Here is a 24,627-nt window from a genome sequence, read left to right as displayed (position 1 = left end):
CAATTTACGAAGAAAGATATTACCACGTTATATATGTACGTTATATATGTGCAGCGGAAGCTAAACTGGCAGTGCACAACGGAGTCCTGGTTCCAACTCTAATGTATGGAAGTGAAACATGGAGTTGGCAAAAGAAGGATGAAAGTAGACTGAATGCAGTCGAAATGCGATCTCTCAGAAGAATGTGTAACAAAACGATGTATGATAGATGTGCGAATAGTGAAATAAGGAAGGAATGCAAAGCTGAGATAAGCATTATCGATAAAATTAAGAAAGGTGTGTTGAGATGGTTTGGACATGTAGAACGAATGAGTGAGGAAAGAACGGTAAAACAAATTTATGAGGCGAATGTTGGCGGGAAAAGAAGCAGAGGAAGACCGAGAAAAACATGGCACGATCAGGTATGCCAAATACTTGAAAGTGGTCAGGTTAGGAGTCGTAACAATCGGCGGGTATGTATGAGGAGATGCATGAACGTGGAAGAGGCGAAGAATGTTTGCAAGGACAGAGTGGTGTGGCGCTCTATTCTCTCTGCCTACCCCTGCGGGGAAGCGGCGTGATGGTTAGTTAGTTAGTTATATATGTACGTCCAAAAATATGTTTTTTTTTATCATAAATATATTTGTCCGCCTCCATAGTGGTAATTGAACAACCTTCGTATTATTTATACAGTACCTCTATATAAGATTTTTACGAATAAGTTCGTATTCCAGAATTCCACTGTTTATACATATCGAAATCTTCTAGTACACAACCATGATACACGATTTACACACAACGAAGGTTTGATAGTCCCAAGAATTAACAATAAATATGGGAGCCGAACACTGCAATATATCGTTACAAACATTTTTAATTTGTTGCCGACGGATGTTAGAGGTCAAAATAAAATACGGTACAAAGGCAAAATAAAGGAATGGGATTAACCACTTACCCATCATTAGATCAAGAGTTCGTTCTATGACAATTGTAAAATAGTTTATACTCTTTAATTTTCTCTCTCTTTTTTGTGTGTATGTTAGGTTAAAATGGATAAAAACAATAAAACATGTATGTAAAAAGAACACCATGACTGTCGTCAGCCCCGTAAATGCCCAGACTTCCATATTCTTCTTCATTTTTGATAAGATGTCAAAAAATAATATAAAAAGAACTCCACCAACACAAGATACACAAGGTGGCTTGGTGAGTCTCTGCAAAAATATTTTTAATTTGTTTATAATTATTCTTTAAATAAATGTATACTATTCAAAAAAATATATAGATATAAAGCTTTTCCACCATAGTGCAATTAATTTGGGAGAGCCGATTCTTACAGATTCCCGATAAATTTTCAATGTTTATGTCTGGCAAAATTTTTGACCAGTCCAACACAGTTCATTGTTTTTGTGTGAAAAATTTCATATTTTTTTTTGGATTTGTGGCAGAAATTTAAATCCTGCTGAAATATTCCATTACCATTTGACCTTCGTTTTTGTATCCCTGATAGTATCTTTTCCAGTAAAATTGGGTGATACTTCTCGCTATTCAGCATCTCAGTCACTGAAAGAAGCAGCCCGGGTACATAATAAGAGGAACACCCCCAAAACAATTTTTTTGCAGGTGTTAAAAATACGAAAAAAAAGTTTTATTTCAATTAATTTGTTCGATACTGTATATGTTTATGCACCAAATTCTTGTATGCTTGTATGTTTCACATATATTATACGAGTTTTTGATTTATTATCTTCGCGAAAAATATCGCCTGTCATTTATCAACGAGATTTTTCTAGGGATGGTGTTTTAAGGGAAAGGGTAGATAAGGGGGAACTTAGGGGTGGGTGTCTACTTACAGTAAAACGTAAAAATGTACATATAAGTATAATATGCTTTTGGCATATATAAATATATATATATTCCTTATCACGATTACTCGTTCAGCTTCACATTTCCAACGTCACAAAAAATACACTTGATGTTTTCTCATTTTCCATCTCAACATAGACGAGGAAGAATATAGAGGTCTGGGTATTTACAGGGCTTACAACCTATCATACGTCGGTTAAGTTAAGTCAATCAGTTAAGGCCCATTCGCCCGGCGACCACCGGACAGGTCACATGACTGTTCACGTCTGATTATGTTTTAGTGTATTTTTACGAATGTTTATTGAATATTTTTTATTTTTTTAGAATATATAGAGAAAAAATATTTTTATATATTTTTTTACTCCTTACCTTTAAATGACTCTTTTTATTTCAAAACCATATAATTATTTCGAAGAAAAACTAATTTTTTCAATGCAAAAACGGTGTTTTTTAAGATAAAAATCCAATAACGTAAAATGTTACCTGGATTTAGGGAAAATTAAGTTGCGATTTAACGAATGTTGGGCTTTAAGTGATCACTTTACACACGTGTAACATTCACCGTTCTACCCATGATTGACAATCACACTACTACATACGGGTAGAATGAATTTCAAACGAGTGTAAAGTGATTACTTAACCAGCCTATAACAGGTCACTAGCCCTGTAAATACCCAGACATACATACTCTTTATCTTTCTTGATATGTCAAAAATTAAAAATTACTCGTAAGTGGAGAAACCCAGATTTTTCAACCGGGAATTCTCACACCCAAAAATGGGTGTTTTCTTTTTAAATCACATTTTAAGTATGTTAATGTTATATTTTTCTTTAAGGAATATTGGTACATAGAAACAAGAGAATATGTAAAGCAATAATTTGTGTAGATTTAAAATTTTGCTTAGATTATTTATTCAAGAGACAGATTTAAGCACCTTTTTCTTGTAGTACATGCTTGCTAACTTTTTACTTTTTCATGTTTTTAAGTTTCTAATTTTATTTAAATAAAATAATAATAATAATAAAACCCTTATCCGCACCCCAATGGTGCATAGGGCACTGCGTCATATAAACGCAGTGTTATATTGATCGTTTAACACATGAAGGAAAGGTGATCAGCCCTCCGCTTCAGGTACCAGTCCAGGGTAATATTGAATAAATATTCGGCTGAAAAAATCACTTATATTTATTTTACCCCCGTTGGGAATCGAACCCGGGACCTCTAGAACGGTAGCCGAGCGTGCTGACCATTACACTACGGAGGCGGACAAAAATAATAATAATAATAATAATATTTTTTGTTTTCTGATAGTCAAGTATTTTTTGTATTTTATATTAACACTATTATTCTAGTTCTACTTATAATACCTATACCCTTTACTATGACCTAAATTATATTGTATACCCACACACAGGCCATGCCTTTGTGGGATCTTTTTTTGTATTTATATTTTATTCATATTTTTTGTATTTGAATTTATGTCATGTAATGCAAAAGAATTTTAAATAAAGAAAAAATACGTTAAGCTCTCGGGGCTGCATATCTGTTCTCGTATAATGTGTACGAATCCGCTAAGGGAATGGAAATCTAGTAAAATCATGTTTTCAATGTTTTCTCTACGGTACCCGATTCACCCACAACGAAGGGTTGATGGTCCCAAGAGTGAACAGTAAATATGGGAGTAGCGCACTTCAACACATAGTTTCGAGCGTTTTTAGTATGTTGCCGGTGGAGGTAAGAGGGCAAACAAAAATATGGAGCAAAGGCTAAATATATATATATATATATATATATATATATATATATATATATATATATATATATATATATATATATATGTATATATATATATACATATATATATATATATATATATATATATATATATATGTATATATATATATATTTATTTATATATATATATATATATATATATATATATATATATATATATATATATATATATATATATATATATATATATATATATATATATATATATATATATATATATATATATATATATATATATATATATATAACGTGGTAATATTTTTCATCGTAAATTGGGTGTAAACAATATGTAAAGTGGGTGTATAATAATAAAATAAACAATGTGTTGCTTTGTAATTAAAGTTTATAATTAAAGTTTTTTCTTAATTTATCTCTATAATATTTTCTATCTATCTATCTATCTGATTCTGACAGTTCAGAATATTCTATTTTTTCTATCTGATGTCTTTTGTTTTATTCAGTGCGACGCATGCGACATCTGGTGGTAGATTTGTTTTGTGTTGGTACTACATGTAAGTACTTAATAAAATGTATAGGTAGGTACCTAGGTATTTTATTACATATATATATATATATATATATATATATATATATATATATATATATATATAAATTATATATATATATATATATATATATATATATATATATATATATATATATATATATATATATATATATATATATATATATATGCGTTAAATGAATTGTTTATATAAATTGCTCCGCAAAAATGTAAATGTATACTTGTACGAATATATTACAAACGAAAACGAATATATACTAAATATTGCAAAAATAGTAAATTAATTTATCCATGGAAAATGATTTGTTTACACTCTCTTAGAATTTTACAAAAGTTAGGTACCAACTGTATTGCTTTGAATATATTTCAAAAAGTTTTTTGTTTGTTTTTTTTTCAGGGTTACACCAAGCCGAGAGAGTACATAGTCACTGAATGGCCTCTTAAGAGTACTTGTGGAGAGTTCTGGTCTCTGGTATACGATTACGAGTGTGCTGCTGTTGTCGTGCTCTGCATACCTCCTCACAGTTCGGTAAGTAGTAAATGTATTTGTACATATATATATATATATATATATATATATATATATATATATATATATATATATATATATATATATATATATATATATATATATATATATATATATATATATATATATATATATATATATATATATATATATATATATATATATATATATATATATATATATATATATATATATATATATATATATATATATATATATATATATATATTGCTCACTCCTTTCAACAACGTCATATATCGAAAAACTTGATTTTTCAGGAGATCGTTTTTAAAGTTCAAAAATATAACAAGATGTATTAAAAATAAGTATCAAGCCACTTATTGAACTTTTCACTGTGCAACGGATCTTTTTTCGGTAAATCCTGAATGTTTTTTCTCCATTTGAAAAACATTTGGTATATTAAAAAAAATAATAATAATCAATACATTTTCTTCAAAATGCAAAAACAACACTCATGCGTTGTTAGGTAAATATTAAGTTAAAAATATGCCACTTTTGCTGGGTGGGATATAGAAAATTTTATCGGCATTCCGAAAACATGCAAAACTGAAAATTGATGATTGTTTTATGACGTTCTTGAAAGGAGTGAGCGATATATCCTTATTCTCATACAATGTCACCTAGACCATGCCTTCGAATCATGTTGTTATCTTTCTGCAGCATCCATGATTTTTTTGGTCTTCCTCTAGATGTCTTACGGGGAAGATTTATGGCGATTGCCTGATTCACAATATGTTCAGGCTCTCTGTGTTCTATGTGCCCATACCATCTCAATTATCTTTTCTCTTTCTTACTATTGATGACAGTTATACCTGAGTATAACTGGCTGACCATCCACGAATACGTTAACCTTTAATTTTTCTAAATTTTTTAAACATTTTATTATTTTGTTTTGAATATTGAAAGCATTTACTTTGTGGATCATCTTGATATATTATTTCGAGAAATAAAAATACTTTGTGTTCTGATCCACTCACATTTTTATTAACCAACTAGTTTCGGCAACAACCTGTTGCCCTCTTCAGGGTTACATTTATTAAGTAATAAATGTAACCCTGAAGAGGGCAACAGGTTGTTGCCGTTGGTTAATAAAAATGTGAGTGGATCAGAACACAAAGTATTTTTATTTCTCGAAATAATATTTTATTATTTGTTCAAAAGTCTACATATTTCAAATTTCAATTCTGAAATTGGCAAAGATATAGTGTGACAATTATGGCATTAGCGTCTGGAATCAATTTGAAATCGGTGGCTTAGCAAAATCGTCACTTTCTTAAGGGTGGTCTTTTCAGTGAATTCAATCCATTTTCTAGAGTGCCTGAAAGAGATTTATTACCCCCCTGAAACCTTAATCGAGCCTACATAGGACACGGATGATTTCGTTATTTGAGTTTACACTATCATTACCAACGTCATACCTTTATTAACGTCTACAAAAATATGTTGGTCTGTCATGTATTTTATTTATTTATTGGAAAACCAACAGAATATATAACAAAAATAACATATAATATAAATAATAATAAATAAAACCCTTATCCGCACGCGAATGGTGCATAGGGCACTGTGTCATATAATAATAATAATAATAATAAATCCCTTACCGCACCCCAATGGTGCATAGGGCACTGCTTCATATAAACGCAGTGTTATCTCGATCGATTACACATGAAGGAAAGGTGATCAGCCCTCCACTTCAGGTACCAGTCCAGTGTAATATTGAATAAAATATTAGAGTGAAAAAATCACTTATATTTATTAAACCCCCCTGGGAATCGAACCCATACTGTGTCATATAAACGCAGTGTTATCTTGATCGTTTTACACATGAAGGAAAGGTGATCAGCCCTCCGCTTCAGGTACCAGTCCATGGTAATATTTAATAAATATTACAGTAAAAAAATCACTTATATTCATTTTACCCTCCTTGGGAATCGAACCTAGGAATTCCAGAACGGTAGCCGAGCGTGCTGACCATTACACTACGGAGGCGGATTTTAAATAAAATTTATAAAATAACATTCCAATTAGAGGTTTTCACTTAAGTAATCTAATAATAAAAACAAACTGTCATGTACATAAAAGTATAACTATATAAATAAACTTACATTACATGTTTTTATCAAATAATATAAATTTTCTTTATCAACTAGTCAAATAGGCATCAACGATATTTCTCTTAAACGTATTAAAAGAAACATTATTGATGTCTATTTCATTAAGCATTACATTGCACATATCGCAGGCTCGATTTAAAAATGAATTTTGGTAGGACTTGGTGTGCATTTCAGGGATTTTAAATAAATTTTAGTTTCTGGTTTATGCTCAGAAAAAAAAAAAAAAAACAGCTTCTACCCCCTCTTCAACCTTCAACCTCCCAAGGACACAACTCTAAAAATTAGACATGCGGTGTTTGAAAAAGATGCGGAATGCATCGAAACTCGTGCCACAATAAATTTTACGAAATAGTGGTGTTTAATAAGTAATACTTAAATTAAAATCCATATTGTTATATTTTTTATTTTATATAATGCAGTTCCACCAAGAAATTTCAGTAAAAAACATAAGTCGTCTTATCAATGTTTTTTAATCAATTTCTTACTTTCAAAAAGCGATTTTTAAAATCTTTAAAGTTTTCCAAATGATACTCTCCTTATCATTCAACGTTCACTTTGTGTAATACCACTTTAAAACAAATATTAATGACCAAAGACTGTAACCAAATTAATGACTAATTTAAAGGAATAACCATTATGTTATGTAGTCAAGAGGTCAACCTCAAACTTTTACTGATAATATTCAAATACTATCAGTAAACGTTTGCTAGTTCTTTGTTGGTTTATTCTACATATCGCTCACTCCTTTCAAGAACGTCATAAATCAAAAAACTTGATTTTTCAGGAGAACGTTTTTTAAGTTAAAAAATATAATACAATTTGTTAAAAATACATATCAAGCCACTTACTGAACTTTTTACTGTGCAACAGATCTTTTTAAGTAAAACCTGATGGTTTTTTCTCCATTTTAAAAATATTTAGTTTATTTAAAAAAATAATTAAACAATACCTTTTCTTCAAAATGCAAAAACAACACTTTCTGCCCTGTAGCGGGTAAATATTAAGTTTAAAATATGCCTCTTTTGCTGGGATATAGTACATTTTCTGGGCATTCCGAAAACATGCACAACTGAAAATTGACGAATTCTGATTTATGACGTTCTTGAAAGGAGTGAGCGATATAAGGAGCTTTAAGTAATGGACTGATTTTAAAGAGAGACTATTCTATTATAGAATGACCGCTTGCCAGACTACGTGGGTATTCACACGGTTGCGGGATGTTGTAATCACCACTGTGCCACCAACATACCTAAATTCCTTACACATTCCATCATCAGGTCAAATGTAGACATTGTAGAAATGTGTCTACATTTGACCTGATAATGGAATGTTATTATGAAGTAGTATTACACACGGTGAATGATGAATGATAAGGAGAATGTCATATGCATTACCATACCACAAAATTAAAAATGCTTTTAATATACAAAATATGTTTCCCAAATGTGTTAAAGTATGCTGTAACCTGCCAATGTGATTTTTTCCATACCCGGTCCGAAATCACCCTTAGCCCCTATAATTCATACCTTGGGAAAATTCCAAATATTTTGATACGGCGAAAATGTATTTTAAAGACGGTAGGAAAATAAAGCACCCAGTTAAATTCTTCATTATTTTTGTATACACAATATTATATGTACATAAAATCTACATAAAACGCGAAAAAAAATCCTGCAATAAAAATTTCTGACTGCCTTAACCTTTTCAATACGATTTTTTTTGTATTTTAATAATTCATGTACAACCTACAAGATAACTTATTAGTAACTAACTAACTAACTAACTAACCAACACGCCGCTTCCCCGCAGGGGAAGGCAGAGAGAATAGAGCGCCACACCACTCTGTCCTTGCAAACATTCTTCGCCTCTTCCACGTTCATGCATCTCCTCATACATACCCGCCGATTGTATAAGTAATCTTTATAATTTAAAAAAAAAAACTTATGAATATTTCAATTTTTTGTTTTAATAAATATTCCCGTGATATACGCGTACATATTGATTTGAAAAATTATTTATTTTAAATATATTTTTATGTCACGGACTATTGGCTTTAACAGACACTCCTCCCCCAAATTAGTCCGTTGTATCAAGGTTTTACTGTACTTCAAGCGAGGTAGGTTAAAATGGACGACATATAAAAGCTTTTATTCTTATATATTATTCCACCTTTATTCAATTTAGTAGCTTGGGTTAGAATTTGAACACATATCCTGTTGCTATCCGGTAAAAGGTTGGTTTTTTTTATATCCGGTATACGGCTACTATCCAAGCAAGATTCTGATTTCTTGAATGTTTGTCGCAGATACTTTGTGGCACATTTTATAAACTTTATAAAATAAAACAACTTTGTTTTAAGCACTTTTTATTGGTACACTTTTTCCAACCGGTTTCAACAAGAACCTTGTCACCATCAGGGTATATGTAATCAAAATCATATTTTCATATGGTGTACGGAGTGTGCGGAAGTATTTGGTATCGCTTACGATAGTAACCTTAGGAAGGGTAATTATCTATAACCTTACTATGAGTATTTCAATGTTTTAGAATTAGTACATATACCCTGATGATGACAAAGTTCTTGTTGAAACCGGTTGGAAAAAATGTACCAGTAAAAAGTGGTTAAAACAAAATTGTTTAATTTTATAAAGATTCTGATCACTGAATTAAGCAAACAATAGGCCATTTTAACCTTCCCCTCCCGGTGACATGTCGCTCACTCCTTTCAAGAACGTCATAAATCAAAAAACTTGTTTTTTCAGGAGAACGTTTTTAAAGTTTAAAAATATAATACAATGTATTAAAAACAAATATCAATTCACTTATTGAATTTTTAACTGTGCAACAGATCTTTTTAGGTAAAACCTGAAGGTTTTTTTCTCCATTTAAAAAATATTTAGTATATTTAAAAAATAATTAAACAATACCTTTTCTTCAAGATGCAAAAACAACTCTTTCTGCCCTGTAGCGGGTAAATATTAAGTTAAAAATATGCCTCTTTTGCTGGGATATAGTACATTTTCTGGGCATTCCGAAAACTTGCACAACTGTAAATAGACGATTTTTTATTTATGACGTTCTTGAAAGGAGTGAGCGATGTATTTACTGCAACTCGACTTTTAATCAGAATATCGATATAAAATATAATAGATACGGCCTCAGATTTTTTTGTATTCCTTCGTAATATAATTACGTATTACATAAAAGTATTATAATATATAGGAATTCATTTACAGCGACGGAAATAAATAATTTAAAAAATCTAGTTGATGTTTCGATTCATTATGACTATCTGGTGGATTTTTCCAGATGACCGTTTATTCCCAATACGAGTAGTGACTAATAGAAGCGCGGAGCGCTGAGCAAACATTTTCCTTAGATAAATATCAACTGAAGTTAGCTGCAGCACTGCAGGGTAACAAAACTATAGTATGACCTGTATATACCAGGGATAGCAAACCTTTTCCGCAAGTGGGTCAAATTTGATTTTTTTAAATAAAAAATCCATGTCGTGGATCACGTAGGTTGAGTAATCAAAACAATAATACATATATACTTATGTGCAAAGGCAAATAGCCTAAAGTTAAAAACAGTAGTTTTGAGATAAACGAGTTTATATTTAACTTAAAATGATGCTTTTTGCCTAAACATATATCAAATTAATACAATTTGTAGCGATTTGGATAATGAATATCTCATTGTTGGGTAAAATATCCAAAATAAAACAAGTTTTTTGTTGGATTGAATTCTACATTTATATACGTGACGCGTTTCGTCTTCTCAGGACATTATCAAACACAATGTGTTTGATAATGAAAGAAGACGAAACGCGTCACGTATTAAGATATACATAAATAAATGTAGAATTAAATCCAACAAAAACCTTGTTTTATTTTGGATATATTACCCAACAATTCAATATGGAATTCTACAAAAAATGAATATCTCGGCAAAGGAAAGAGATCAAGAGCAAAATCTGTGAAAAAAATAAATATCAAGCCACTTATTGAATTTTTTACTGTGCAACAGATATTTTCGGTAAAACCTGAATGTTTTTTCTCCATTAGAAAAATATTTAGTATATTTAAAAAAAATAATTAAACAATACCTTTTCTTCAAAATGCAAAAACAACACTTTCTGCCCTGTAGCGGGTAAATATTAAGTTAAAAATATGCCGCTTCTGCTGGGATATAGTACATTTTCTGGTCATTCCGAAAACATGCCAAATTGAAAATTGACGATTTTTTTTTATGACGTTGTTGAAAGGAGTGAGCGAAATGTCAAACATGATTGACGTATGACGCCATTTGCATAAATTATAATATCTTCCGATTGGGTGATTAATTTTGCGCCACCCTGAAGTTTTATAATTTGCTAAATGAAAGTTTAATTAATAAAAAAAACAATCATGTCTAAAAGTTCAAGCGGGCTAGATTATTGTTCATGCGAGCCTCTCGTTCACCATCCCTGACCTATACTGCACTCTAAGGAAAAAGGTCGTAACTACGTGTAGCGCTAAAAACTGTTAACAAGTGAAAAATAAACACACAAGTTCTCGACACGCGAACATTCAATTTGCGAACTTTCAAAGATTACAAAGTTCAAAGGATAAAATGTTCAGGGAAGTCAAATCCGACTATCTACCTACGTCTTTCTGATTCCCAGTCGTTAACGCCGGCTTAGTCTACAAAGAGTCTAACTCCATCCGACCTTACTTTACGGAAGAGTGTAAAAATGTTAGATTTTAATTTTATTTTATTTTGAGTGTGACTAAATACTTGTTCACAAATCTGGGTTTTCTCCACTCAGGAATTATTTTTATATTTTTGAAATTTCAACATACATAGATGAAGAATAATATGGAAGTCTATTTGGTATTTGTATCTAATTAGTGTTTACAGGGCTTATGACCCGTCATAGGCATTCACCAATCTACCAATGATTGACAACCACACTACGTAATTTTTTGTAACTCCTACATATAATATTGTTACTTTATTAAATAAATAAAAATAAATAAAATATTTCATAATAATAATGTATATACCATACTGTTATATACATTATTATTGTGTTATATACTATATTGTAAATATGTTATATACCATATTGTATATATCGCTCGCTCCTTTCAAGAACGTCATAAATCAATAAAAGTTTAAAAATATAGTACAATGTATTAAAAATAAATATCAAGCCACTTATTGAACTTTTTACTGTGCAACAGATCTCTTTAGGTAAAACCTGAACAATTTTTTTTCCATTTGAGAAATATATAGTATATTTAAAAAAATAATTAAACGATATCTTTTCTTCGAAATGCAAAAACAACACTTTCTGCCCTGTAGCGGGTAAATATTAAGTTAAAAATATGCCGCTTTTGCTGGGATATAGTACATTTTCTGGGCATTGCGAAAACATGCACAACTAAAAATTGACGATTTTTGATTTATGACGTTCTTGAAAGGAGTGAGCGATATACCATACCATAATGTTTATGCCAGTATGGTATAATTTATATACCATACTGGCAAAAAATATTAATTTTAAAATCCCTGTTATTTAAAGCTTTTAGCCTGAATATAAAATACCCGCTAATAAACTTAACGTTGAGTTTACTTTTAAAACCACATAAATATGACATTTCAAACTACTCAGCGTATTTTGCCAGTTTAAAGAACAACATTTTGAGTGTGTCCAAATACTTGTTCACAAAATCTGGATTATCTCCAATTACAGGGGTTATTTTCTTATTATTTTTGACATCTCATCAAAGATGAAGAAGAATATGGAAGAAATGAAAATGTTGTAAATAAATTATCTGGTCAAATTATAAGCTTAAATAATAAAAATGAAAATGGTATTTTCTGGCGTTTCTCATGTGTGTGATTATAATCCAGGATTTGGACCTCACATACTAATATAAGAGTTTCTGCTTAGTAAAATGTTTCTTTACATCTCACCAATAGATGTCTCTAGTGAAGTTCTAGTGATTCAAGAACAAGGTTTCTAAATTGGTTCATATATATAGAACTTCCATGAATTTGAGTAGTGTGGTTGTCAATAATGCGTAGAATTGGTGAATGTTACACGTGTGTAAAGTGATCACTTAAACCAGCCTATGACGGTCGTCAGCCCCGCAAATGCCCAGACTTCCATATTCTTCTTCATCTTTGATGAGATGTCAAAAAATAAGTTTAAAGAACGTTGAAAACTTTATAATATGCATCATTAAGTCAAAATTTCATGTTTTCGAGTTAACGTTTTTTGCCAGTACACTCAAAATGAACCTTAGAGGCTTGCACACTTCGCTCACTCCTTTCAAGAACGACAAGAAAAATCGACAACTTTCAATAAAAATCGACAATTTTCAGTTGTGCATGTTTTCGGAATGCCCAGAAAATGTCCTATATCCAAGCAAAAGCGGCATATTTTAAACTTAATATTTACCCGCTATAAGGCAGAAAGTATTGTTTTTGCATTTTGAAGAAAAGGTATTGTATAATATTTTTTTTTAAATATACTAAATATTTTTGAAATGGAGAAAAAACCTTCAGGTTTTAACTAAAAAGTTCTGTTGCACAGTAAAAAGTTCAGTAAGTGGCTTGATATTTATTTTTAATACATTGTATTATATTTTTTAACTTTAAAAACGTTCTCCTGAAAAATCAAGTATTTTGATTTATGACGTTCTTGAAAGGAGTAAGCGACTTCATTTCTAGGTTGAAATAAAGATGAAGATCATATATTAATGTTTGGGTGCTTTGCCAAAGAAAAAATGATATATTAATGATCCATACAAAAAATACGCCTACATTATTCTTTGATATGAAAATCTCATTTATATTTCATATTTCAATAAATTTGCATTACATCTTCAGAGGATTTATAAACTGAGCGGAGCTGAGTAACATGTTATATGGGGGAGAGATATTTTTCCCATCTTTTATCATTCTTTCTTTCCAAGTATACTGCCTACATTTCTTTTGATACATTTCATATTCTCTATTAACACGTTGTCGGCGGGACACGGCATTTGCCGTTTTTCGCGGACTGTCGGTCAACTGCGGGACACGGCAAATGCCGTTTTTGTCGACTGTCGGTTATCGGCGGGAAACGGCAATATACGGGTTTGTTATAAAATTGAAGTTGTATAAAATTGGGGCCAAGAAGAATATGATAGAGGGAAGCTATTTCTATTCAGTTCAAAATAAATTTTTCATTACTTTTTTTGTAAATTTTTCTTGTTTATCCTTTCAGCAACAATACCCGGCATTCTGGCCCGATGGGAGACACTCTAAGAAGTATGGACCAGTGTTTACCATAGACCATGTCTCACACAATCACTACACCAACATCAAGACTTGGGTCTTCAGAATCAACAAAAAGGTGAATAGAATATCATTATTCTCATTAATACTGTTTGGTATTCTCAATATTATTAATATTTAAAGCATTTACTTTGAAGTTAGTCATTTTTACTTATTTTTTACAAAAATGTTAGTAATTCACAGGTAACTTACCGGTGAGTGGTTATATACTTATATTACTAACATTTTTGTAAAAAAATTAATAAAAAAGTAATGCACGAGTGGTATGTTTGCCACAGCACGCCTACCACATTGGGATGGCCTGTTAAGGCACCGAGTGGCAGGCTTCCGGGAGAGGCTGATGAAGAGCTCCAACCTCATCATCAGCTTGTGGAGCACAGATGGGGGCTGGACATGTGGCGGCACTGGACCACAGTGCTGCCGCATGTCCAGCCAGCGAGCTAATCTTCATCTACATCTCTCCAAATTTTCCTTTTTTTTCTTTCGCCGTTTCTTTTCATTATTTTGATTTTTATTTGTTTATTATTTTAATTTCATTTTAAAATAAAAAAATGTTGTAAAACATATATGGCTGACTAAGTATTGCACCTACCACTTAGTCAAGCTGTAATAAAGAAGTATTATTATTATCATTATTATTAATACTGTTTGGGCTTGTCTTGCAAGACACTGGCTATCGGGTGGGTTCCGCCCATACACGTTGCTACATATTTCTGTAATCTGTCCAGTTATGCTTAGCATTAGATTTAGCTTAGATGTAGCATGCTAATCACTCAGGTAAATGCTGCTGTAATAATTGAATACAGACCTTATATAAATATTACATTTTTTGTGCATGAACTTTGAGAGATATCTTGTAATCCTATAAATGCGGTTTAGAAAACGCATCCACATCGAATAAACGACTCTAATCACACTCTTCACGAAGTTCAAAATAGCTTATCTAATTTATTATATACCATATGTACTTTATGCCAAGGACTCGTTATTTTATATTTTTAATAAAGACTGGTATATTTTTAACCGTCTCCTACATATTTTTTAATTTGAGTCAATCTCTAGTGTGGAATTAATATAGTTAGTTAGATACAGAAGCAAATTACACTTTTTTTTTCAGGAATTTATGTAAGGCTTATTTGTATTTGAGGGAGCATATCGCTCACTCCTTTCAAGAACGTCATAAATAAAAAACTGGATTTTTCAGAAGAACGTTTTTAAAGTTTTAAAATATAATACAATTTATTTAAAATAAATATCAAGCCACTTATTGAATTTTCTACTTTGCAGCATATCTTTTTAGGTAAAACCTGAAGGTTTTTTCTCTATTTGAAAAATATTTGGTTTATTTCAAAAAATAATTAAACAAAGCCTTTTTTTCAAAATGCAAAAACAACACTTCTGCCCTGAACTTGGTTAATATTAAGTTGAAAATATGCCTCTTTTTCTGGGATATAGTGCATTTTCTGGGCATTCCGAAAACATGCACAACTGAAAATTGTCGATTTTTGATTTATGACGTTCTTGAAAGGAGTGAGCGATATGAGATTTGTAAGATTTTTTGTGATAATGTTAATAAATGACAATCTATATATAAAATATAATGCATTTCTTTATTCTAATACGACAAAACAGTGCAATGTATATGAATAATGTTAAAATTTACAAAGTAACAAATTATTATAATATTAGAAATAACCAGATTTTATATGTGCGAACGGAAATCTTCAAAATACTCAGGACACATTGGTTCTCCACTTCATTGTTTGTAAATAAAACAAGTTTCCCTACTAAAGTAATTTTTTTATAGAACTATTTTGAGTAATGAAACAAATTTTAAAGAAGATAATATAATTCACAGTAAAATAATTTGTATGATTAGGACTTTTTAATAACTTAGCTGTTTTTATATGAGGACTTAATGTAAAAAAGGTTAAGGAGTCAAAAATCATGGCAATCCCTCCAATATTTGGGAGTTAGACAAAGCACAGGAAGAAGAAATGTAATTCGTAGTATTTGAGAGTTTTATCCTTGGCTCTACCCGACTAAGTTTCTCCAGGGTATGCTAAGCTACAATAGTTTAGAGACTAGAAGGAATGTGTATTTGAGTATGCATTTTTATCCATTGTTGCGCGGTATGATCGATAACCCTGAAAATGGGCAGAGCATTGGTCTGTTTGTTCCCGATAGTTACCTAAGACAGCGTCGGCATAGATTGTTTCACATTCCTATACACAGGACCAACCTGCCGATGGTTATACCTATAGGAAGAGCTTCCGCTATGCTGAACAATATCATGCCGGATATTGATCTGTTCCATTTGTCTGAGGGAGTATTCCAAAGCAAGATGCTTCTACAACTTAAACAAGAGTCTTTTTGTAATTTATGTTTTTAATTTATACGCCTAAGTAAGTAATTTTGTAAGTTTATTTTGTTTATATATTAATTATTGAATGAATTTTTTAAAATTATTTGATGTGTTGATTTTTGCAGATCGTGTCGCTGACAGAGCTGATGGCCGGAGTGAAGGCCCCGCCCAAGACTGTACAGCTGTTCCAGCTCACTTGCTGGCCGATGGGACACAAGGTTCCCACCTCTACCAACTCCCTGGTGGAGCTCATGAACATGGTGGAGAGGTGGAGGCAGCGCACAGACTACGGACCTGTCTGCGTTGTATCACCGTTAGTCGCATAACTTAACCAACCTATTAACTATATGGGTCATTATAGTACCTGTTACGCCTTCCCGAGTCTTGCCCTACCCTTATCAGGTTGAACTTTAGATTAGGAAATGCTTGGTATCGTTACTTGGTATTTCTCCTTAAGACTTTGGGTTTGTGGGTGGGCATAGAGCACGGGAGGTTAGCCTGTGGGTGCGGGTGGTTTCCTAATGGGGCTGGAGTTCCCTGGTAAAGTAACTAACCTTCCTGCCGCTATCACCCTGGCTATAAGAACATGATGTTGGATTTACACACAACTTAGTATTAACTTACACAGCCCGCTAACAGTGATAGGGACCTTGAAAGCAAAAAGTATTATAAATCATTTTTATCTTTGATAGCGAAAAAGTTTGAATAATTGCAAAACAACTTTAAATACCGAGATAAGTTTTTGCATGGATGGGTCCAAATAAAAACCAAAAGTTCTGGAAATATGGCAGGAGTTCTGACAACGACCCTTGAAAAACCTTGAGAACTCACTTTTGTGCAATTTCTATTGCATAAATGATATTTTCCCTAGTCCTACCTCCTAGCAACCGAAAAATATGGATAAAGGAAATAGGTTATAGTAGAACTTTATTCCAAAATACTTAAAGTTCCTTTGACCAAAAGTACAATTTGTTTGATTTGATTTGATGTGATTCTACATTTTTAATCTTTTGGTTCTTTGATTCTTTTATGTTGTGTATGACATTTTCCCTGACAATAATACTGAAAAATATGGATAAAGTAGGTTACAGAGCTTTATTGCAAAATACCAAGTTCCTATAATTAAAAGTGGTATTTGTTTGATTTGATTTGATGTTTTTGCGTTTGTAAACTTCTGTTTCTAAGAATGTTTCCATATTGGTGATTTGTATGATGTTTAGCTGGAACGTGCTCTCTCAAAATGTGTGAGTAATTAGAATATTTTAAATTTTAGCCATCGTAATCATTATACGTAGCCCGAATAGTAATTTAGATTTTCTGAACTGGACAATTTAGTGTGGTGACAATTAAAATTAAATAAAGATAGGTACACTAACTGATGGAATCTGATAAACTTGAAAAAAACGTGTTAAGTGGATTGCATCTTGACGAACAGGTGATGAAATTCAAGTATCTCGGAGTTGACATCAGTAGCCACGGTGATCTATATGATGAGACTCAGAAACAAATAACAAGGCTGCAGTTATATCAGGATGGCTCAGAAACTCGGTGTGGAGGAACAAACATATGAGAATAGAAAGTAAAATGAAAATATACAAAACATGTGTTCGACCAATAGTCACTTATGGAATTGAGGCAAGAGCAGATACTTCCAGAACAAAATCTCGACTTCGAACCTCCGAGATGAAGACTCTCCGATCCATAACCGGAAACACATTGGGAGACCGAGTAAGAAATACCGGCATCCGGAGCATGTGTAAGACGGAGGATATCGTGAGGTGGGGATGACGGAACATATAAACAGAATGTCAGAAGACAGACTTCCACAAATCGCCCTCCAAGGCAACCCTGAAGGACGCAGACCCCCAGGCAGACCTCGGAAAAGATGGAAAGACAGCTGGGAGTCAACATCCCAAGAGCGACATGCGGAAGCACAAACAGATCCCTAGGATCTACAAAAAGAAAAAGAAGAAGAAGAAGCATCTTGATGTCCATCTCGAATAGCCACATGTACAACTGTCTAAAATTGGTGGTTTTTTTTTAAGACAGAGAAAACAATGTTCAATTTATTTATGGGTTGTAATTGTGTTATTACAGAGATGGAAGAAGTCGCGCTGGAGTATATTGTGCCGCCAACGCGTGCATCGAGCAAGTCATCCAACACGGTGAAGTGGACATCTTCCAAGCAGTGAAGACTGTCAGGAGACATCGTCCTCAACTCATCGAAAATATGGTCTGATCCTAAATACATACAATACTCGTAATAACGTATTGTTGATATCATAGTCGCACAGGAGAAAGTGACCAAGTACATTTTTTACAAAAAACATGATCATTGACTATTTGATATATTCCTAGCTTAATATTGCCCTGAAAAAATCCCTAAAGATTTTTAACTTGGAAGTATAATATGTTGACTTGTTAAAAATGACTAACTGCATTGATGTTTATTTTCTTGCCAAGTAAATGGGACTGAAATGGCCCTCCTGAACATTTTACGTTTAGTTAGTTGGTCACTTTCTCTTGTACGACTACGTTATACTCAATATGTATGGCATTTACTAGTCATTTTATGTTCATTTTTACAAAATGTTAATAATGTTAGTGTATACTCACAGAGATTCGTAATGAACAGTTTCGTAATGTACCCGTCTCTTCGTCAGGGCAATCACTACACCAGCTTCCAAACAACACTACACGTCACAACCATAGCACATAGACAGGCGCCATGGCGTAGTTGGGTAGATGCTCCACTGCGAAACTGGTGTCGCGGGTTTGATTCCCGCCAATTGCAAAATAAATTCAAGAAAGATATATTTTCAATTGGTCTGGGTGTTTGTGATGTATTTTTCACATTAACCTTCCCTATCCTTACTATCCTATCTGCAGACAAGTCTCTAAAAAAATAAGCCCTGCGGGTTATTCCTTATTTTGAAAACATTGCACCTACACAAAATATTAATCACAGGCGTTTTTGATGTTGGTTTTTGGCAGACCGATTTTTATAATTTTTTTGTGTTTAAGTGGGTCCCTGGATGGTTTAGATTCGCAATTAGATCCAATAGGTGGCGGTGATATTTTATTCTAGGAGGAAAAATTAATTAAGACTTTTAAAATTTTAAGCACATTATCAGCGCCATCTGTTGAATGTAACATATTATAAATGTTTGCTTTCTATTTTATTTTTTCTCCATTTAACCAGACTGAGTCCTGGCAATGCGCAGCTAGGTACAGCTAGTGATCCTTAAAGACCAACCCACATCACGTAAAGGTTAGAAATAAATGAATAATACATTTTCCAGACCGAGTACAAGTACTGCTACGACCTGGTGCTGCACTACGTGCTGCATTACCTCAACAAGGACATGAAGGAGAAGAAGTGAGAGTGCGACCTGAAGGACGAGCTCTGGTTTATCGAGTTCGGGCGCGGGGCCGCGCTGCCGCTCACGCCCGAGGAGGGCGGCTCGCGGCGGCGCCCCCTGCGCCACGGCGCCTCGCTGGACCCCGCGCCGCGCCGCACGCCGCCCCTGCCCCACAGCCACACGCTGGACTGCCCGCGCTTCCGCTTCACGCAGGGCCCGCCGCGCCGCGCGCGCCCGCCGCTGCGCAAATCCCTGCGCATCGACCAGTCCGTGTCCCCGCCGCCGCAGGACGACCCGCCGTGCGAGCCCACCTGCCCCAAGCGCATCCGAGATAAACCCGGCCCGTCCGATACTAACGCACTAACCGCCGAACCCCCCGACCCCGCTAACCCCGGTGACAAAGTGACTTACGATAAACACAACTCGTTCAGGTCGACGCGTATGAGAGGAACCTCCTCCGACAGAATCATCGCCAAGAAGAGGCACGATCAAAAGAGTGTCAGTTCGTTAGGCGAAAAGACTACGGACTCCGGAGGCAGCGCTTCCGGAGGTCTGTTCGAAAAACATTTAGGTAAATTTTACAAATTAAGTAAAAACGAGAAACCCCAACGCTCCAGCGCAAACGCCTTGTACGACCGTTCTCCGACTGAAGCGTTTTACAACAAGACCGGTTCGGCCAGGCTGAGTTCGCAGGAGCTGTTCGAAAAGTTTTGTTCCGAGGACTTTGTGTCTCTTTACGGCCACGAAAGTGACAACGGCGATTACTCCCTGTGTTGTAGGAGAAACGAAGAGTGCTATCAGTATAGCAAGTCTCTGGAGTCTTCTCGTCTCACTGTTCAAGTCAGGGGATCTACGAGTGACGAGCCGTCCCACGACCAAACTCATACGTCCCACGCGCATAAAGAGATCTCATTGAGCTTGGGGGCTATCAAAAAAAATAGCGCCTCCAAAAAAATGGACAGTCTTCACGCGTGTAAAAATTTCGATTACTCGACTGATATTTCGTACAAATCTCCGGACAGCAGATACTATGTTGAAAAACATCACAGAACGCATTTCAGTTTTGACGTTCCATTTTCGTTGCCTCCGGAGATTACGGATATCATAGACTATGAAATTGACGATTCTTTGGAATCGATCCATATCAAGGATCATTCTCAATCAGCTCCGTTACTTAGCCCCGATAAAGATGGAACCCAGTTTACTTTTGATATCCCCGAAATATCTAATATCGAAGATCTGTCCAATCAAGATGACTCTCCTTCGGACGCCACAGAGACGAGAAACCTTACGCTTTACGAAGAGCCGCGGTCCGATAGAACAAGTCTTTCTGATATATTTGAGCCTTGTTTTTCATCTGGAACCAGATCGAAAAGGTCTTCCATCAAACGCGAACTTTCATACAGAAACAGAACGGTGTTTGACCTGACTAATCTTGATTTCAGGCCGATTGATGACGAGAGTCCCAATACGAGTAAATTTGTTTCGGTATCATCTCCCGATGGTACGAACCCTTCTAACTTTGACTCCAAGAGTTATTATTCAGATTCAGTTTTTATATCTCCCGAAAAGCATTCTTCCAAAGATCCGTCTTCGAAGAACACCGAAACGATACAGCCGAAAGTGAGCGTTCAGAGAGATGAGAGTCTTTTTATTTCCGAACAAAGTGACTCGACCACTCTCGAAGAAGACCTAGTAAGTACCATGGATAGGATCCCAGAAATATTCATAGAAAAATTCGAACACATCCCTTGCGATCAAAAAGTAACGGAGTCTCATTTCGAGTATTCGGAGAGAACTCTTTCACCCGTAATCGAAACTAAATCTGACTCAATCAACCTTTCCGAATCATCCGCTAATAAGAACAATTCGTTATTCATTCCCGAAGAGAGTAATATTTGCAGCAGACCATCCATGCATAAACTAGAACCCTTTTATCCGAGGAAGCTATCGAATAACAGTGATGCGAGTATACAAAACGTAGAAACAACGTACTTAGACAGTGATAAAGTGTCGGATCAATACGATAAAGTACGAGATCTCCCAGAACTCTCAGTTAGAAGAGAAAAATCAATGCTGTTCAAAGTAAAGAAAGTAAGAGACTCTGGCTCCGTTGCAGTTCATAAAAGAACCCGATGCTTTCCCCTTTGATATTAGAACATATATCTAAGTTAAGTCATAGTTTTAATAGTACATGTTTACAATTTTTTAATCCATGACCCTACTCGCTGGGAAATATTTTAAATGTTATTCAAATGTGTAAATGTACGTAATAAGGGTCAATTTCTTTTTAAAGTATACAGTCGGATTCGTCTGAAACATTATTTGAATGTCTGTAGAACGTGAATTACAACTCAACTGGATATGTATTTTAATTGTAAATGTTATCGGTGTTCATTAAGTGTGTACTACATATTTATGATTCAGTAATGTCTAAAATATGAAGGCTTTACATTAAGGGGAAGTCTCTACTGCGTGTCGACTGCGTACACATATTGTCACGAATTTAACCCTAGTGCTTGACTAATCAAACTAACCTTACCCGTGTTTTCTAGGGTGCATTAACCGTGTTAGATGTTTGGAATTAACCTATAAAATATTAATGTAGTGCCTTCCTGCAATTTCGATTAAGGCAGGGACAAACCTCGGTTTAGTAACACTAGGGAATGGGTGCATAACTAATATATATGTATAACATTTCTATGAAACTTTTACACTTGTGCCTAAGGGCTTTGCTGCTGGTCAGCCTTAAACAGATAAAACAATTTATTCTTATTGCAGAATCCGATCTCTAGTGCAACTAAACAAGGTGTCACGTCCGCCTTATTGTATAATTATAGGTACCTACCTATCTTGCCAATCACCTATATATTTAAATTTGTGTAAAATGGATGTTGTAAAAGTTAGCATCGTTTTTATAATGAATTTATACATTCAAGTCATTGTATGTGTGAAATTATACTTATTTATTATTTATTAATATAATATTATTAAGACAGGTAGGTATCCAGTCTTTTGAATAAATTTATATTTGTGTGTGAAACCCTAGACTTAAGATATACATAAAATATTTACTTTAATCTAGATAACAGTCATTGTAATGGAAAATATATTTATAGTAATATATGTACATTTAGGATATTTTATAGTACTTTGATAATTTTTTAAGAATTTATAAAAACACATTTAAAATTTACGGAAATCGCCTTTTAAATCTGCTCAAGGAGCTTTGATTTGAAATGCACGTTTTAAAAAATTATTTCTCTATTTGCCGAACAAATATTGACTGCTTAGTGTAAATTTGGTGCAAACGCAGTAATGAAGATATAGTTTATTCTTATTCGGATTTATTTTCATGATGTGCTAAAAAGAGAATTATATGGATAATGATACTGCCAAGAATGGGTAGCATTCGCATTTCTCATTCATTAAATATATATATTATCATACCTGTGATACAGCAGTAATATTATATTGTATGTAAAGTCAAACAAAAATGTCATGTTAAAAATAAAGCTGTACTTCGTTGTCCGTGGCATTTGTGTTCCACTAACATCCGTGGATGAAAGCCATTGATACAATATCTATCTATCTTATACAATATCTAGATGATTCCATACAGATATTGTACATGTTCAGACAAAACAATGTAAAAAAAAGTTATTTATTGGCATCAAAACATGATGATTTAAGAATAAAAATAAAACAATTGTTTAACACCACTTTGGAATTAATTTATGTTAATGTGACTAGTTTCGAGCACTACAGATGTTGAGATCTCATAAAAAAGTTAAAATACAAATTTTAACATTTATGTTTTCATCTATTGATGGGAACATCCGTAGTTCTCAAAACTAGTCATGTTTACATTAACAAACTCAAAAGTAGTCTTATACAAATGTGTTACTTTTGTATTCAAACGAAATATGTTTAATAAGATGCTGATGACTATTGTAAAAGATGAAAAAGAGTGTAGCAATAATGCCACCTGTATTCATACCAACTTGTGTCGCTGCTAATGTGTAAGAGACCTTTAAGGTAAAATAAAGCCACGGATAACGAGGGAGTGCTATTCGCTCTTGAGTTTATTAAAAATAATTTAATATATATATAAAACCTGAAAATGCAAAGTAACATTGTTATTATTATTATAATTATTATTGTATTTTGGTACTGATATTTTATTTTTCTTTCAGACTACTGTGAGATGTGCCAAACTAGAATATAATTTATATTACTATATGTGTGTCAAATTGTACATTTTCCAATTACTGTATTGGTATATACTGGTGTATACAGATGTTTTTCTCTCTCACACTACACTGTTGTCAGTGGTGCTTCTCAAAGTTATGTGGGTTACAAATATGACATTCTGCTGTCCGAACTATTCTAACTGCATATTATTATTTGTTTGATAAATGGAGGTTGTCTACTGACACTCACACTCGAATGTGTTGGGAGAGAATGTTGTTGACAATGTGGAATGTTTGAGATTACGATGACAAAGTTGATGATTGAAGTGTCCAGTTTGGACGAAATTGTTGATACACGTAGGTATCAAGGAGTAAACTGACTAGCTAACAATGTCCATTCGAATGTGTATTGAAAACCACAAGCTTGCTGAACTTAAATGAATATGTACAAAATTGTATTGATAACTTATTTATTGTAACTGCAAACGATTGGTAGAATTCCATTTTGAATTGTTGGGTAATATATCCAAAATTGAGCACGG

General features: G+C 33.4%; 1 protein-coding gene across 1 annotated transcript; it reads left to right on the top strand.

Moving 5' to 3' along the window:
- Positions 1 to 3,565: 3,565 nt before the first annotated feature.
- Positions 3,566 to 20,061, top strand: LOC148307031 (receptor-type tyrosine-protein phosphatase U-like). Its single transcript, XM_088264077.1, has 6 exons — positions 3,566 to 3,580; positions 4,564 to 4,695; positions 14,095 to 14,223; positions 16,656 to 16,843; positions 18,628 to 18,763; positions 19,833 to 20,061. The coding sequence occupies exons 1-6, from the start codon at positions 3,566 to 3,568 to the stop codon at positions 19,911 to 19,913; spliced, it is 681 nt and encodes a 226-aa protein (XP_088120203.1). The 3' UTR covers positions 19,914 to 20,061.
- The last annotated feature ends 4,566 nt before the right edge of the window (positions 20,062 to 24,627 follow it).

This window comes from Brachycentrus maculatus, unplaced genomic scaffold (assembly GCF_059751285.1).
Source record: "Brachycentrus maculatus isolate JH-2025_06_01 unplaced genomic scaffold, ASM5975128v1 h1tg000213l, whole genome shotgun sequence".
Lineage (NCBI taxonomy): Eukaryota > Metazoa > Arthropoda > Insecta > Trichoptera > Brachycentridae > Brachycentrus > Brachycentrus maculatus.
This window is presented reverse-complemented; position numbering and strand designations above follow the sequence as displayed.

Bases quoted from the DNA above. Each gene is read 5' to 3' on its own strand.
- LOC148307031 (XM_088264077.1), top strand. The intron at 4,696-14,094 runs GTAAGTAGTAAA...TTATCCTTTCAG, and splicing joins GCATACCTCCTCACAGTTCG to CAACAATACCCGGCATTCTG. The intron at 14,224-16,655 runs GTGAATAGAATA...TGATTTTTGCAG, and splicing joins TCTTCAGAATCAACAAAAAG to ATCGTGTCGCTGACAGAGCT.